This window comes from Oncorhynchus nerka, linkage group LG15 (assembly GCF_034236695.1).
Source record: "Oncorhynchus nerka isolate Pitt River linkage group LG15, Oner_Uvic_2.0, whole genome shotgun sequence".
In the NCBI taxonomy this organism is placed as follows: domain Eukaryota; kingdom Metazoa; phylum Chordata; class Actinopteri; order Salmoniformes; family Salmonidae; genus Oncorhynchus; species Oncorhynchus nerka.
The window spans coordinates 20,993,080-21,009,221 of record NC_088410.1 but is presented as its reverse complement, the minus strand read 5'-3'; the positions used below and the strand labels follow the sequence as shown (position 1 = coordinate 21,009,221).

Genomic DNA, 16,142 nt, shown 5'->3' with positions numbered 1-16,142 from the left:
GGAAGCACAGAATCGTATAGAATATCATTGTTTGCTGTCGCGTTAAGGTCTCCCTTAACTGGAACTAAGGGATCTAGCCTAAACCAAGAAAAACAGCCCCAGACCATTATTCCTCCTCCATCAAACTTTACAGTTGGCACTATGCATTGGGGCAGGTAACGTTCTCCTGGCATCCGCCAAACCCAGATTCGTCTGTCTGACTGCCAGATGGTGAAGCGTGATTCATCACTCCAGAGAACGCGTCTCCACTGCTCCAGAGTCCAATGGCGGCGAGCTTTACTCTACTCCAGCCGACGCTTGGCATTGCGCACGGTGATCTTAAGAAATGGAAACCCATTTCATGAAGCTCCCGACGAACAGTTCTTGTGCTGAAGTTGCTTCTAGTCGCAGTTCGGAGCTCGGTAGTGAGTGTTGCAGCCGAGGACAGATGATATCTACACGCTACGCGCTTCAGCACTCAGCGGACCCCATTCTGTGAGCTTGTGTGGCCTACCACTTCATGGCTGCGCCGTTGTTGCTCCTAGACATTACCACTTCATAATAACAGCATTTACAGTTGACCAGGGCAGCTCTAGCAGGGCAGAAATTTGACAAACTGACTTGTTGTAAAGGTGGCATCCTATGAAGGTGCCACGTTGAAAGTCACTGAGCTCTTCAGTAAGACCATTCTACTGCCAATGTTATGGAGATTGCATGGCTGTGTGCTCGATTTTATACACCTGTCAGCAACAGGTGTGGCTGAAATAACCTAATCCACTAATTTGAAGGGATGTTCTCATACTTTTGTATAAAAAACAAACACATTTTGTTATATTCCCTAGATATTGGACAGTCACTTCAAAACATTAGTCCTTATGATACATTTTTCCACTGTCTTTTTTAAAACCATTTATGGTAGTGTTACTCAATGCGTTTGTATTGTCAATAGCAGTAAAGGACTAATTCAATATTTTATCAAATCATTTTTATGTATTTAATTTTTTTACCTAAAGGGATACTATAATTCAAAATCAAATAGCAAAATGATCCAGCTAAATGATCCATGGTACGACCACCTTAAAACAATTCCAATGTCCAGCAGCTAAACACACAAATCAAATCTAATTGTATTTGTCACATGCGCTGAATACAACAGGTGTAGGTAGACCTTACTGTAAAATGGTTACTGACAAGCCCTTAAGCAACAATGCAGTTGTTTTTATGTAAGAAAATATTAGATTTTTTAAATGATAAAAATGATAAAAAAATGAATTACACAATAAAATAACAATAACAAAGCAGCAATAAACAATTACATGAAAGATTATTCATTGTAATTTTCAAAAAAGACGCATCATGCAGATACAGTAGGACACAATAATCCGAGACACAGACAGATTTAGATATATGGATGTCAAGGTTCACTTTGAGTCCATTGCTCTGAAGATCAGTGAGCTGAACACATCTCTTTCACACAAAAACACACTGGAAACTCAGAGCAGCTTGCCTTGGCCTTGGCATAATGACAGCTCACTGTTGTCTGTTGTTTCTAGCTAGCTAATGTTGATAGCAAAATGTTAGCTAACTAGTTAGCTCACTAGTGTTGGATCCTGTATTTTACATTATAGCCATTACCATATATATGATTGAATATGATCTGCTGTTGGCTTGTGTGGATGTATGTATGTGTTATGCAACATAGCTGACTTGAAACATTGTTAAAAGCTTCAGGGCCATGAACCTTTCTCATGATGGAAAAGTAGCATGAAGACAGGAACTGTTCAATGAGTTGGGAGGGGGGCACATTCAGAGCGGGGTGTTGCGAGAACAAGCGGTCTTTTGTTAGACAACAGGAGCCAGGTGCGAGATAACGGTATGGAGCATGAGAGCCTGGATGTTCTTCACAAGCAAGTTACATCTATCAAAGAAGCGCCAAGAGGCGGGGACCCGCCTGAGCGCCTGCAATAGGCTGAGCAAGTTTAAACCACGCCCAGTCTCTACTGTGATAGGCCAACAGACGGGTTGGAACTATGTCTATCACAGTATAAAGAATACTGTTTTACATACGTCTTGTCAGTTCTCTGTTCTGCCCTGCGTGGTATTACAATGAGCCTGTATATACGAAAGTTGCATTTGCCATTTATTACTTAGCTAATAAAAAATACATAGTATAAAATCGGTGACTCATTGTTATATTTATCCTGATACCAGATTTGAATTTACGCAACCCTAACACTAGCTAACTAACTAGCTCACTAGCTAACTGTAGGGTCTTGATGTAGTTCAACGGCAGCATATCGTATTGTTCACAATCCAACATTCAGAGTAGCTGTGTGATGCACAAAAATGCTTGTTTATCACTGAATAACAGCAGCTTCATGTAGCTAACAAGCTAGTTGAGATCACAAGTTCACTCAATTCAAACGCCAGTTCAACATAAGTCCCAATAACACAGTATTTTTACGTGCATGCCTGGTTTATTCTATATATATATTTGACATTTTCTACCTTCTATTTTGTATATTTTCATCGGACTAGTAGGGACATATGAAGCCTGGAAGCTGCAGTAATGTTGAGATGTCAGTAGGGAGAGCTCTAGTCTAGAACACTGGAACCAAAGATACTCCCCTTTCATCTGTTCTGGAACCTTCAGTACCAGCTGATGAGGAGTGATGGGAATGGGTCACATTTTGTCTCTTGTAAAACATGTAGGTCCACTCCTCACATGAAGAAATGTCACTACAGTATTCTGACTTTAGACCATTTTCTATTCAGATACAGTAACATCCCTTATGTGACATGCTGTTCCTGCATGTTAATGACCTGACTAGACTACTTTAAAATGTGTCAACCACAGAATTCACACTTAGGCTACGCCTGCTTCTACTAATACTTACAGTAGACTACTTCTTGTTTCCACACAGTGACAGTAAGTTGACTAACTGTTCAAGACCTCTCCCCTTCACTTCACTCTGTAAGTACACTTGACAATATCTTGAAATATAGTTTTAGTTTTGATGTTTTTAGCCAAACATCACATGACTTACTGTATCTTTGTACTTGTTGGTTTATTTTGAACTGTGTTTTGGTTGTTACATCAGGGCCTGTATTCATAAAGTGTCTCAGATGGTCCATATAATTATGATCTAAAAGGCTAAACTGATCCCAGATCAGCTCTCCTACTCTGATACACTTTGTGAATACTGATCCTGGACTATGGTTTCATGTGTTTAGTTTAGTTCAGTTTATTCATTTACATGTTTAAAACATGATCAGTAGAGTTTACCAGTAATACCCAGATCTCCATTCAATAGGGTCATGTTCACTGTCTAAGTATAACAGGGTCAAGTATAACTGTGTGTGTGTGAGTGGAAATACATTTTTACATATTAATCTGATTGTTGGATATACAGTCACGACCAACATTATTGGCACTTGACAAGTACTGGGCTTTATTGTCTGCTACAAAAGATGGGATGTACGTTGTACATGTGGTTTCACATAAAGACTTGTACATGCGATTTTAAGAGCTCTGAGAGCAATAGATTGTTGTGGAGACATTTTGAAAGTGGACTAAAGTAAGAGTGATTAAGTTGATGTTTCATAAGAGGTTAAGGAGTAGTATTAACATGAGACACAGTGATGGTGGGTTGTGTTTAGGAGTAGTATTAACATGAGACACAGTGATGGTGGGTTGTGTTTAGGAGTAGTATTAACATGAGACACAGTGATGGTGTGTTGTGTTTAGGAGTAGTATTAACATGAGACACAGTGATAGTGGCTTGTGTTTAGGAGTAGTGTTAACATGAGACAGTGATGGTGGGTTGTGTTTAGGAGTAGTATTAACATGAGACACAGTGATGGTGCGTTGTGTTTAGGAGTAGTATTAACATGAGACACAGTGATGGTGGGTTGTGTTTAGGAGTATTATTAACATGAGACACAGTGTTGTGGGTTTGTCGGTTTAGATAAACACAATCAATTTCCTGTTCTCCATTTCTGTCTTCAGCTCTAGTCTAGAACACTGGAACCTTCAGTACCACTTTGATGCAGCTGATGAGGAGAGTAAATTGAATGTGTTTGTAGAATAGAATGAATGACATCATGGAACTGACCAAATGTAAATGGAACTTTGACCTGTTCCATTCCAGGACAAGACAACACATTCTAAGATATTATAAACATTCCATATAGAATAGTCAACATATTGTTAACATGGTTCTGTATTTAAATAAAAGTGGAAATGGGGGACATTTTGTCCATTATAGAAATGTAGGGCCCATTTTAATACAGTAACCTCCCTTTCTGACATGATGTTCTGGTCCTCATGCATGTTAATGTCTTAAAGAGGAAGGAGAGGACAGTTCTGTATCAGATACATGTGTCCTGACAACTTTACATATTAGTCAATCACTGAACTGCCACTCACTACCAGTAAGTTGACTCACTGTACAAGACCTCTCCCCTTCACTTCACTCTGTAAGTACTGTAATTACAATAACATATATCGTTTTGGGTTATTTGTTGAATATATCTTGAAATATAGATTTAGGTTATTTGTTTTTAGTCATTTGTCATAATCTTGAGTTAATGTATCATTTTACTTGTTCTTATGTTTTGAGCTGTGTTTTGGTTGTTACATCAGGGCCAGTATTCATAAAGTGTCTCAGTGTAGGAGTGTTGATCTACATAGTGATGAGATGATTAACCAGGGTAAAATAGACATATTAACACTGCAGTGTGTGTGTGTGTGTGTGTGTGTGTGTGTGTGTGTGTGTGTGTGTGTGTGTGTGTGTGTGTGTGTGTGTGTGTGTGTGTGTGTGTGTGTGTGTGTGTGTGTGTGTGTGTGAGTCACTTGGTGTTTATCCTCACAGCTTGGGGATAGGAGTTATAATTGAACCTGGTGGTCAGTCTTTAGGCTGCTGTACAGCTTGACGGACCGTAGAGGATTGAACATTTATCCTCCTGTATTTGGGGTTCTGAGAATAAAACAGCTTCAGAACAATCAATGTAGAAATATGTGTTTACAGTTCTACAGACCTGTTTAAAAAGTGATTGGTGATGATGATGATGATGACTATATTGTATCCGTTAGGAAATTATTTTTGCATCATACAACATGTCATCTTAAATAGACAGATGTAGACAGACATGCAACACATCACACACATTACATACATAGTGGAATAGACTTACAGACAGACAGTATTCACATAGACAACCATATAGCACAATACAACACAACACAATATGAGCCTGGTTCATCTTCAGTAATGAGGCCCTGGACCCCATTTACAGTTTCTACTTCAATGTATCAGGTGGAGTTATTCACCAGCTATAGAGTGAGTTGTTGTTTATGTTTCTAAGACTGCAGGGTGGGAGATGCAACAATGGCCTTGAGAACAGCAGGAAGTGTGTTGGTGGTCTTTCTCTGGTCTGTAGCAGGTATGGTCTCATTCATAACTTGATATGTTTGTCAATCTACAGGCATTTGTAAAATATTAAAATTACATTTGTGTTTTATTATTCTGGTGTGTTCTGTTAGGCGTCTCCAGTTCACTTCAGTAGTTATCTTTCACACCTCTCTTACCTTACTGAATGATGCTTATGTGTTTTCTCATCACACTCGACTCAACTCCGCAACTATGGCAACAAAGTATGGACAAACCCTACAGTCAGTGTGAGCCAATTGGCATTGGCTAAATGTAATACCCTTGTGTTCTGTGACTGTTCAGTTGTACTGGGGCAGAATGGCTGGAGAGTGACTTACACCACTCAGAGAATCTGTGCCTTGAAGGGGTCAACAGTGGAGCTGACCTGCTCTTTCAGATATCCCAGAGGTCATAAAGTCACATCAACCTTCTGGTTTACTAAAATGGAGGCTGGTATAGAACCTGAAGATATAGGTCAGGACCCAGAGTATGCAGGTCGTCTGGAGTATCATGGGGATAAGAAGAATGACCAGACCCTGAGAATCACAGACCTGAGAGAGAGAGACTCAGCTACGTACAAGTTCAGATTTATAACAGATCAGACAAGAGGGAAATATTATGGCGATCCTGGAGTCACTCTGTCTGTCACAGGTACAGTTACATTCTATATACTGGTGATCCTGGAGTCACTCTGTCTGTCACAGGTACAGTTACATTCTATATACTGGTGATCCTGGAGTCACTCTGGCTGTTACAGGTACAGTAACATTCTATATACTGGTGATCCTGGAGTCACTGTCTGTTACAGGTACAGTTACATTCTATATACTGGTGATCCTGGAGTCACTCTGTTACAGGTACAGTTACATTCTATATACTGGTGATCCTGGAGTCACTCTGTCTGTCACAGGTACAGTTACATTCTATATACTGGTGATCCTGGAGTGACTCTGTCTGTTACAGGTACAGTAACATTCTATATACTGGTGATCCTGGAGTCACTCTGTCTGTCACAGGTACAGTTACATTCAATATACTGGTGAACCTGGAGTCACTCTGTCTGTCACAGGTACAGTTACATTCAATACACTGGCGATCCTGGAGTCACTCTGTCTGTCACAGGTACAGTTACATTCTATATACTGGTGAACCTGGAGTCACTCTGTCTGTCACAGGTACAGTTACATTCTATATTCTGGAAGTCCTGGAGTCACTCTGTCTGTTACAGGTACAGTTACATTCTATATACTGGTGATCCTGGAGTCACTCTGTCTGTTACACGTACAGTTACATTCTATATACTGGTGATCCTGGAGTCACTGTCTGTTACAGGTACAGTAACATTCTATATACTGGTGATCCTGGAGTCACTGTCTGTTACAGGTACAGTAACATTCTATATACTGGTGATCCTGGAGTCACTCTGTCTGTTACAGGTACAGTTACATTCTATATACTGGTGATCCTGGAGTCACTCTGTCTACAGGTACAGTAACATTATATATACTGGTGATCCTGGAGTCACTCTGTCTGTTACAGGTACAGTTACATTCTATATACTGGTGATCCTGGAGTCACTCTGTCTGTAACAGGTACAGTAACATTCTATATACTGGTGATCCTGGAGTCACTGTCTGTTACAGGTACAGTAACATTCTATATACTGGTGATCCTGGAGTCACTCTGTCTGTTACAGGTACAGTTACATTCTATATACTGGTGATCCTGGAGTCACTCTGTCTGTCACAGGTACAGTTACATTCTATATACTGGTGATCCTGGAGTCACTCTGTCTGTTACAGGTACAGTAACATTCTATATACTGGTGATCCTGGAGTCACTCTGTCTGTTACAGGTACAGTTACATTCTATATACTGGTGATCCTGGAGTCACTCTGTCTGTTACAGGTACAGTTACATTCTATATACTGGTGATCCTGGAGTCACTCTGTCTGTAACAGGTACAGTTACATTATATATACTGGTGATCCTGGAGTCATTTAGTCTGTTACAGGTACAGTAACATTATATATACTGGTGATCCTGGAGTCACTCTGTCTGTTACAGGTACAGTTAACATTCTATATACTGGTGATCCTGGAGTCACTCTGTCTGTTACAGGTACAGTTACATTCTATATACTGGTGATCCTGGAGTCACTCTGTCTGTTACAGGTACAGTTACATTCTATATTCTGGAAGTCCTGGAGTCACTCTGTCTGTTACAGGTACAGTTACATTCTATATTCTGGAAGTCCTGGAGTCACTCTGTCTGTTACAGGTACAGTTACATTCTATATTCTGGAAGTCCTGGAGTCACTCTGTCTGTTACAGGTACAGTTACATTCTATATTCTGGAAGTCCTGGAGTCACTCTGTCTGTAACAGGTACAGTTACATTCAATATAGTTAAACTGTTGAATTCCATTTAGTTCAGGATAAATGTCTTGGTTTGTGTTTATGTCTGTATAACATAGGATTTCTTCCATCTTTGTATTAGAATGATAAGTCAGTGATAAAGGGATTTACAGTGATATTGTTTTTTCTCCAGGTCTTCAGGTGAAGGTGACTGGTGGACATCAGGGTAAGACACTGACCTGTATCACCACCTGTACTCTGACTGACAACCCCACCTACATCTGGTACAAGAACGGACACAAAGTAAAGGAGGACACTTCCAGCCTGGACTCAGACTCCTTTAGTGATGCAGACAGTTACTCCTGTGCTGTAAAAGGCCACGAGGATCTCCTCTCTCCTGCAGTGTGTGAGTGTGGACTTTTTTATACACATAAATACAATTTGGTTCAGGTCGAGACTTTTGTCAATTAATCAATGAATATTGATCATTATTTAAAAACGATGGTTTTCACTAGTGTAAACTGGTTAACTAGTTGTATTCTACTTCATAAACAACATCAGTGTATACTGGAAGGTATTGTAATAAAATATTTAGGAGATGTTATATTGTATTTTTGTATTTAAGGTCAGAACTGTTGGAGTGTGACTTACACCCATCAGAGTATCTGTACCTTGAAGGGGTCAACAGGGAACATATCCTGCTCTTACACATATCCCAGTTATCATGAGATCAAACATTCTTTCTGGTTTACTAAATGGTCTGGTATGGAGGCTGAAGATCTGAGCTCAGCACCAGGGTATGAGGGTCATATAGAGAACCTTGGGGATAGTTTGGTATATTAACATTGTAGTGACAGATATTGGCTCCACATGATACTTGAATGGATCATCTTCAATAAGAGGATGGATCTAAAAGTCATTGTGTGGAAAAGTACATGTGGAAAGTTTGTAATATTTGTACCTGATTTATTTTGTACTATTTTTAAATCCACTGTCTTTTACATCAGATGGACCAAGGAACACCTCAGTGTCAGTCAGTCCCTCTGGTGAAATAGTGGAGGGCAGTTCAGTGACTCTGACCTGCAGCAGTGATGCCAACCCTCCTGTGGACAAATACACCTGGTACAAGAAGAACGTAACCTCACCAAAAGCATCAGGACAGAGTTACAGCATCACTAACATCATCTCTGAGGACAGAGGAGAATATTACTGTGAGGCTGAGAATAAATATGGACGTCTCAACTCTTCTTCTGTGTCTGTGGACGTTCAGTGTAAGTTCACCTCATCTTTAATCAGATGATCACATTTAAATTCATATTTCAATAACAAGTAAAACACTATTTAAAACACTGTTGTTACATATTGTCCACCAGATGGCCCAAAGAACACCTCAGTGTCAGTCAGTTCCTCTGGTGAAATAGTGGAGGGCAGTTCAGTGACTCTGACCTGCAGCAGTGATGCCAACCCACCTGTGGACAAATACACCTGGTACTTTCAAAATGAGACTTTTCTAAATGGATGTGGACAGATGTACAACATCAGTAACTTCAAGTCTAAGGACAGTGGACATTACCACTGTGAGGCCTGGAATAGAAGAGGATCTAGGAACTCTACAGCTCTGATGATCATTATACCAGGTGAAGTTCCATCTTATATATTTCAATACAAAATTACATTTCAAGCTATTATTAATAGTTATACATTGGCTTATTGTACTTTGTTTAATAATTATATATACGTTGAGATTAGATCAGTTAACAAATATTGTATTATTGTCCTGGACTATGTTTATTTACACTTTATAAAATGCCAGTACTCATATCATCCATATTTTAATTTATGTAAACAAACATCAGTTCTGACTGCAGCTGTAGGAATCACAGTGGTTGTTCTGGTTCTCCTCCTCTGTCTCTCTGGCTTCATGTGCTTCAGGTGAGTGATTCTTTTAAAGATTATTTCACTCTAACACTTTTTATTAACTTAATTTGTTTCAAGAAAAAATTAATTCATTTATACAACAGGAAGAGGGCCTCCAATTCCCACTCTGACACAAGAGACACAGCAGACGATGGACAGGTGAGTCTGTTGGAATCAGAAGGTGACTGTGATGACTGTGTATGCGTAGTGGGACACTCCACTCCTCATGTTGTCTGTCCTCTCTGTCCATCAGGGAGACTCTAGTCCAGTGTATGACAACATCTCAAGCATGGCCATGAACTCTACTGCAGCACAGACAGCAGCCACAGATGACCAGGATGGTGTTCACTACGCCAGCGTCCACTTTTCTCGCTCCAGATCCCAGGAAGTGCCTCGGTACTCCACCGTCCAGCTGCCTCAACCACAGAAACAGGACCAAGATGTCCAATACGCTGCTGTGAAATTCAACCTCCCCAGTGCTGCCACCCAGTGAGCATATTCTGCCATTACAACAACATAGAGTCAATACTAGAACATTGTGAACAAACAGCATTAAAGGAGAAGCTTGTTTACAACCTAATCTGGGTGTCCAGTATGCTGCTGCTGGAAGGTTGGGGGTGGAGGGGGGGGGGCATTATCACCTTGGCTGCTGCTGTAGGTTATTTCACTTCAGTCCATTATCACCTTGGCTACTGTAGGTTATTTCACCTCAGTCTATCTACAATCACATAGCCTATTAGTTATACTGTTGTAATGTTATACACCTGAAAGGGAGGAAATATGGGAATGATTCACGCTGACACACTAATCACAGAAGACACAAACACCTGTGACATTTTTAGAACTGTGTTGTTTGCATGTTGATAGTATTATAATGTAGAACTATAGGGAAGAAAGGTCCTGTGGTGATGTTTCTTTATGTTCCTAAGTTGTTTGATTAGATTAGTACAGACTTTCTCAGGGGACACCATATGGGTCCCCGACCCCAAGTTTGGGAACCACTGTAATAACCTCTCCCTCTGCTTCCTTCCTCTCTCTCTCTGTCTCCTCTACTTCTACCTGCATTGCAGCCTGCCTCAGCCTCTCCACTGATCGCCACATCACTGTCTGTCTCAGTAGCCTGTTCTCTGTAAAGCAGCGTATTTGTTTCTCCTGCTGAGATCGGTTCCGTTTAACCTTAGCGTCTTACTTCATCCTTCTAGCTGGCTAAGTAACACTAACCAGACCCCTTCAATGTGACTGCAATAGAAGTGTCTTCCGGTAGCTATCCTCCAACCTGACTGACTGACATACAGTATGTATCTATAAGAGACTATTTACCAGCTGTGATCTCATTCTCTGAGTGATGTTTTGATTGGTTGATGTCTTTAGACACGGTGGGATGGTTTTAAAAATGGCCTTTTGTCCGGCATCTGGCAAACACACTGTTAGCAGAGCAACCTGCAGCCTGGGGTAGTGCGTTTCACGTCGCCCTCGGCCTGTGCCGCGAGAAGGGCCATGGTCTTGTAGCGGATGCGAGCTTCAACTGGAAGCCAGTGGAGAGAGCGGAGGAGCGGGGTGACGTGGAGAGAACTTGGGAAGGTTGAACACCAGACGGGCTGCGGCGTTCTGGATGAGTTGTAGGGGTTTAATGGCACAGGCAGGGAGCCCAGCCAACAGCGAGTTGCAGTAATCCAGACGGGAGATGACAAGTGCCTGGATTAGGACCTGCGCCGCTTCCTGTGTGAGGCAGGGTCGTACTCTGCGGATGTTGTAGAGCATGAACCTACAGGAACGGGCCACCGCCTTGATGTTAGTTGAGAACGACAGGGTGTTGTCCAGGATCACGCCAAGGTTCTTAGCGCTCTGGGAGAAGGACACAGTGGAGTTGTCAACCGTGATGGCGAGATCATGGAACGGGCAGTCCTTCCCGGGAGGAAGAGCAGCTCCGTCTTGCCGAGGTTCAGCTTGTGGTGGTGATCCGTCATCCACACTGATATGTCTGCCAGACATGCAGAGATGCGATTCACCTGGTCATCAGAAGGGGGAAAGGAGAAGATTAATTGTGTGTCGTCTGCATAGCAATGATAGGAGAGATCATGTGAGCTTATGACAGAGCCAAGTGACTTGGTGTATAGCGAGAATAGGAGAGGGCCTAGAACAGAGCCCTGGGGACACCAGTGGTGAGAGCACGTGGTGAGGAGACGGATTCTCGCCACGCCACCTGGTAGGAGCGACCTGTCAGGTAGGATGCAATCCAAGCGTGGGCCGCGCGGGAGATGCCCAACTCGGAGAGGGTGGAGAGGAGGATCTGATGGTTCACAGTATCGAAGGCAGCCGATAGGTCTAGAAGGATGAGAGCAGAGGAGAGAGAGTTAGCTTTAGCAGTGCGGAGCGCCTCCGTGATACAGAGAAGAGCAGTCTCAGTTGAATGACTAGTCTTGAAACCTGACTGATTTGGATCAAGAAGGTCATTCTGAGAGAGATAGCGGGAGAGCTGGCCAAGGACGGCACGTTCAAGGGTTTTGGAGAAAAAGAAAGAAGGGATACTGGTCTGTAGTTGTTGACATCGGAGGGATCGAGTGTAGGTTTTTTCAGAAGGGGTGCAACTCTCGCTCTCTTGAAGACGGAAGGGGCGTAGCCAGCGGTCAGGGATGAGTTGATGAGCGAGGTGAGGTAAGGGAGAAGGTCTCCGGAAATGGTCTGGAGAAGAGAGGAGGGGATAGGGTCAAGCGGGCAGGTTGTTGGGCGGCCGGCCGTCACAAGACGCAGATTTCATCTGGAGAGAGAGGGGAGAAAGAGGTCAGAGCACAGGGTAGGGCAGTGTGAGCAGAACCAGCGGTGTCGTTTGACTTAGCAAACGAGGATCGGATGTCGTCGACCTTCTTTTCAAAATGGTTGACGAAGTCATCTGCAGAGAGGAGGAGGGGGAGGGAGGGGGATTCAGGAGGGAGGAGAAGGTGGCAAAGAGCTTCCTAGGGTTAGAGGCAGATGCTTGGAATTTAGAGTGGTAGAAAGTGGCTTTAGCAGCAGCGACAGAAGAGGAAAATGTAGAGAGGAGGGAGTGAAAGGATGCCAGGTCCGCAGGGAGGCGGGTTTTCCTCCATTTCCGCTCGGCTGCTCGAGCCCTGTTCTGTGAGCTCGCAATGAGTCGTCGAGCCACGGAGCGGGAGGGGAGGACCGAGCCGGCCTGGAGGATAGGGACATAGAGAGTCAAAGGATGCAGAAAGGGAGGGAGAGGAGGGTTGAGGAGGCAGAATCAGGAGATAGGTTGGAGAAGGTTTGAGCAGAGGGAAGAGATGATAGGATGGAAGAGGAGAGAGTAGCGGGGAGAGAGAGCGAAGGTTGGGACGGCGCGATACCATCCGAGTAGGGGCAGTGTGGGAAGTGTTGGATGAGAGCGAGAGGGAAAAGGATACAAGGTAGTGGTCGGAGACTTGGAGGGGAGTTGCAATGAGGTTAGTGGAAGAACAGCATCTAGTAAAGATGAGGTCGAGCGTATTGCCTGCCTTGTGAGTAGGGGGAAGGTGAGAGGGAGAGGTCAAAAAGGAGAGGAGTGGAAAAGAAGGAGGCAGAGAGGAATGAGTCAAAGGTAGACGTGGGGAGGTTAAAGTCGCCCAGAACTGTGAGAGGTGAGCCGTCCTCAGGAAAGGAGCTTATCAAGGCATCAAGCTCATTGATGAACTCTCCGAGGAACCTGGAGGGCGATAAATGATAAGGATGTTAAGCTTGAAAGGGCTGGTAACTGTGACAGCATGGAATTCAAAGGAGGCGATCCACAGATGGGTAAGGGGAGAAAGAGAGAATGACCACTTGGGAGAGATGAGGATCCCGGTGCCACCACCCCGCTGACCAGAAGCTCTCGGGTGTGCGAGAACACGTGGGCGGACGAAGAGAGAGAAGTAGGAGTAGCAGTGTTATCTGTGGTGATCCATGTTTCCGTCAGTGCCAAGAAGTCGAGGGACTGGAGGGAGGCATAGGCTGAGATGAACTCTGCCTTGTTGGCCGCAGATCGGCAGTTCCAGAGGCTACCGGAGACCTGGACCTCCACATGGGTCGTGCGCGCTGGGACCACCAGATTAGGTAGCCGCGCGGCCACGCGGTGTGGAGCGTTTGTATGGTCTGTGCAGAGAGGAGAGAACAGGGATAGACAGACACATAGTTGACAGGCTACAGAAGAGGCTACGCTAATGCAAAGGAGATTGAATGACAAGTGGACTACACGTCTCGAATGTTCAGAAAGTTGAGCTTACGTAGCAAGAATCTTATTGACTAAAATGATTAAAAATGATACAGTACTGCTGAAGTAGGCTAGGTGGCAGTGGCTGCGTTGTTGACTTTGTAGGCTAGCTGGCAGTGGCTGCGTTGTTGATTACGTTACGTTGCGTTAAAAGAACGACAATAGCTGGCTAGGTAACCTAGAAAATCGCTCTAGACTACACAATTATCTTTGATACAGAGACGGCTATGTAGCTAGCTATGTAGCTAGCTACGATCAAACAAATCAAACCGTTGTACTGTAATGAAATGAAATGAAAATGTGATACTACCTGTGGAGCGAGGGGCGGAATGCGACCGGGTTGTTGAGTTCTAATCGGTAGACGTTGGCTAGCTGTTAGCTAGCTAGCAGTGTCTCCTACGTTAAGAACGACAAATAGCTGGCTGCGTTGTTGATTCAGGGGCTAGCTGGCTAGCTAGTTAGCAGTGTTGATTACGTTACGTTGCGTTAAAAGAACGACAATAGCTGGCTAGGTAACCTAGAAAATCGCTCTAGACTACACAATTATCTACACAATTATCTTTGATACAGAGACGGCTATGTAGCTAGCTATGTAGACGGTGGGCGTTAGCTAGCTGGCTAGCTGCTGGGCAGATACGTTAGGACGACGAAATACGATAATTACGCAATTATCTTTGATACAAAGACGGCTATGTAGCTAGCTAAGAAGAAATTGCTAAGATTAGACAAATCAAACCGTTGTACTATAATGAAATGTAATGAAATGTAATGAAAAGTTATACTACCTGCAGACCGAAGTGCAGACCGAAGTGCGGATGCGACTGCTCGCTCCAACCCGGAAGTAGCAGAATTATTATCCTTCTGAGAAAATGGTGAATGTGTTGCTGAAAATCAGGGAGGCAAATCCAGGGGATGCAGGAGAACATAACAATCAAACCATTGTTCAGAATTCCACTCATTCACAAAGAGGTAGGCGCGATTAGTCACATCAAGAATATAAGAGTTCTGAGCTTTGACCATCACTGTGAGCAATATTTAGACGTTTATCCGTAATTCATTTTCTTTATTATGTACATTATTTGTATTAGAATGTGATTATATTTAAATGAGAAAATAATTACTTGGCCCGAACCTCAGTGTTCTCATATGTAGTTATGGCCATATGCTCATTGGAGGAGTAGACAATGATGATGCCATCAATAATGCATATTCTGCATTAAGGTAATTCATGCCTCAACACCAGAAACAGGACGAGGATGTGCAATAAACTGCTGTGAAATGTAACCGCCTCACTGCTGTCACACAGGTGACCATATTCTGCATTAAGGTCATTCATATGCTGCTGCTGCTTATTGTAGGAGATGTCATCAATAAGAAGAAAAGTTGACCCCTAGTGGACACTTTTGATGTTATATCCTTAAACTATGAACCCAACAATGGACATCTCAAGACAATTACTATGACAATAGTGAGGGAGTGATGTCATGATGATTTTTTAGAATGTGTTCTCTCTTTGCGTTCCAAATGGCACACTGTTCCCTATTTAGTGTGCTCCTTTTGACCTGAGTTGGGATGCAGATTTTTAAAATTTCTGTTTCTCTCTCTTCAGACCCGTGGCGGCACAAGCAGCTGAGAAGGACCCCTCTGAGATCTACAGTAGAATCAACAAACCCAGAACCAAGAAGACCTGAACACAACAAACCCAGAACCAAGAAGACCTGAACACAACAAACCCAGAACCAAGAAGACCTGAACACAACAAACCCAGAACCAAGAAGACCTGAACACAATAAACCCAGAACCAAGAAGACCTGAACACAACAAACCCAGAACCAAGAAGACCTGAACTCAACAAACCAAGAAGACATGAACATAATATACCCAGAACCAAGAAGACCTAAACACAACAAACCCAGAACCAAGAAGACCTGAACTTAACAAACCAAGAAGACCTGAACCAAGAAGACCTCAAACAAACCCAGAACCAAGAACACCTGACAACAACAAACCCAGAACCAAGAAGACCTGAACACAACAAACCCAGAACCAAGAAGACCTGAACACAACAAACCCAGAACCAAGAAGACCTGAACACAACAAACCCAGAACCAAGAAGACCTGAACACAACAAACCCAGAACCAAGAAGACCTGAACACAACAAACCCAGAACCAAAAAGACCTGAAAACAAAAAGTTTAACAAAAACCTTGTACTCTATATATACGAAAGTGGACACCCC

The 16,142-nt window shown here is 43.0% G+C and overlaps 1 protein-coding gene across 1 annotated transcript; it reads left to right on the top strand.

Moving 5' to 3' along the window:
- The first annotated feature begins 5,854 nt into the window (after positions 1-5,854).
- On the top strand, positions 5,855-15,853 carry LOC115127882 (B-cell receptor CD22-like). Its single transcript, XM_065000679.1, has 8 exons — positions 5,855-5,985; positions 7,923-8,173; positions 8,775-9,038; positions 9,141-9,404; positions 9,624-9,699; positions 9,789-9,843; positions 9,938-10,173; positions 15,513-15,853. The coding sequence occupies exons 1-8, from the start codon at positions 5,855-5,857 to the stop codon at positions 15,592-15,594; spliced, it is 1,359 nt and encodes a 452-aa protein (XP_064856751.1). The 3' UTR covers positions 15,595-15,853.
- Positions 15,854-16,142: the final 289 nt, after the last annotated feature.

Excerpts from the sequence above, each read along its gene's own strand:
- LOC115127882 (XM_065000679.1), top strand. The coding sequence starts at position 5,855 with ATGGAGGCTGGTATAGAACCTGAAGATATAGGTCAGGACCCAGAGTAT. Across the intron at positions 9,700-9,788 it reads TCTGGCTTCATGTGCTTCAG|GAAGAGGGCCTCCAATTCCC; the intron begins GTGAGTGATTCT and ends TTTATACAACAG. Across the intron at positions 10,174-15,512 it reads CTCCCCAGTGCTGCCACCCA|ACCCGTGGCGGCACAAGCAG; the intron begins GTGAGCATATTC and ends CTCTCTCTTCAG.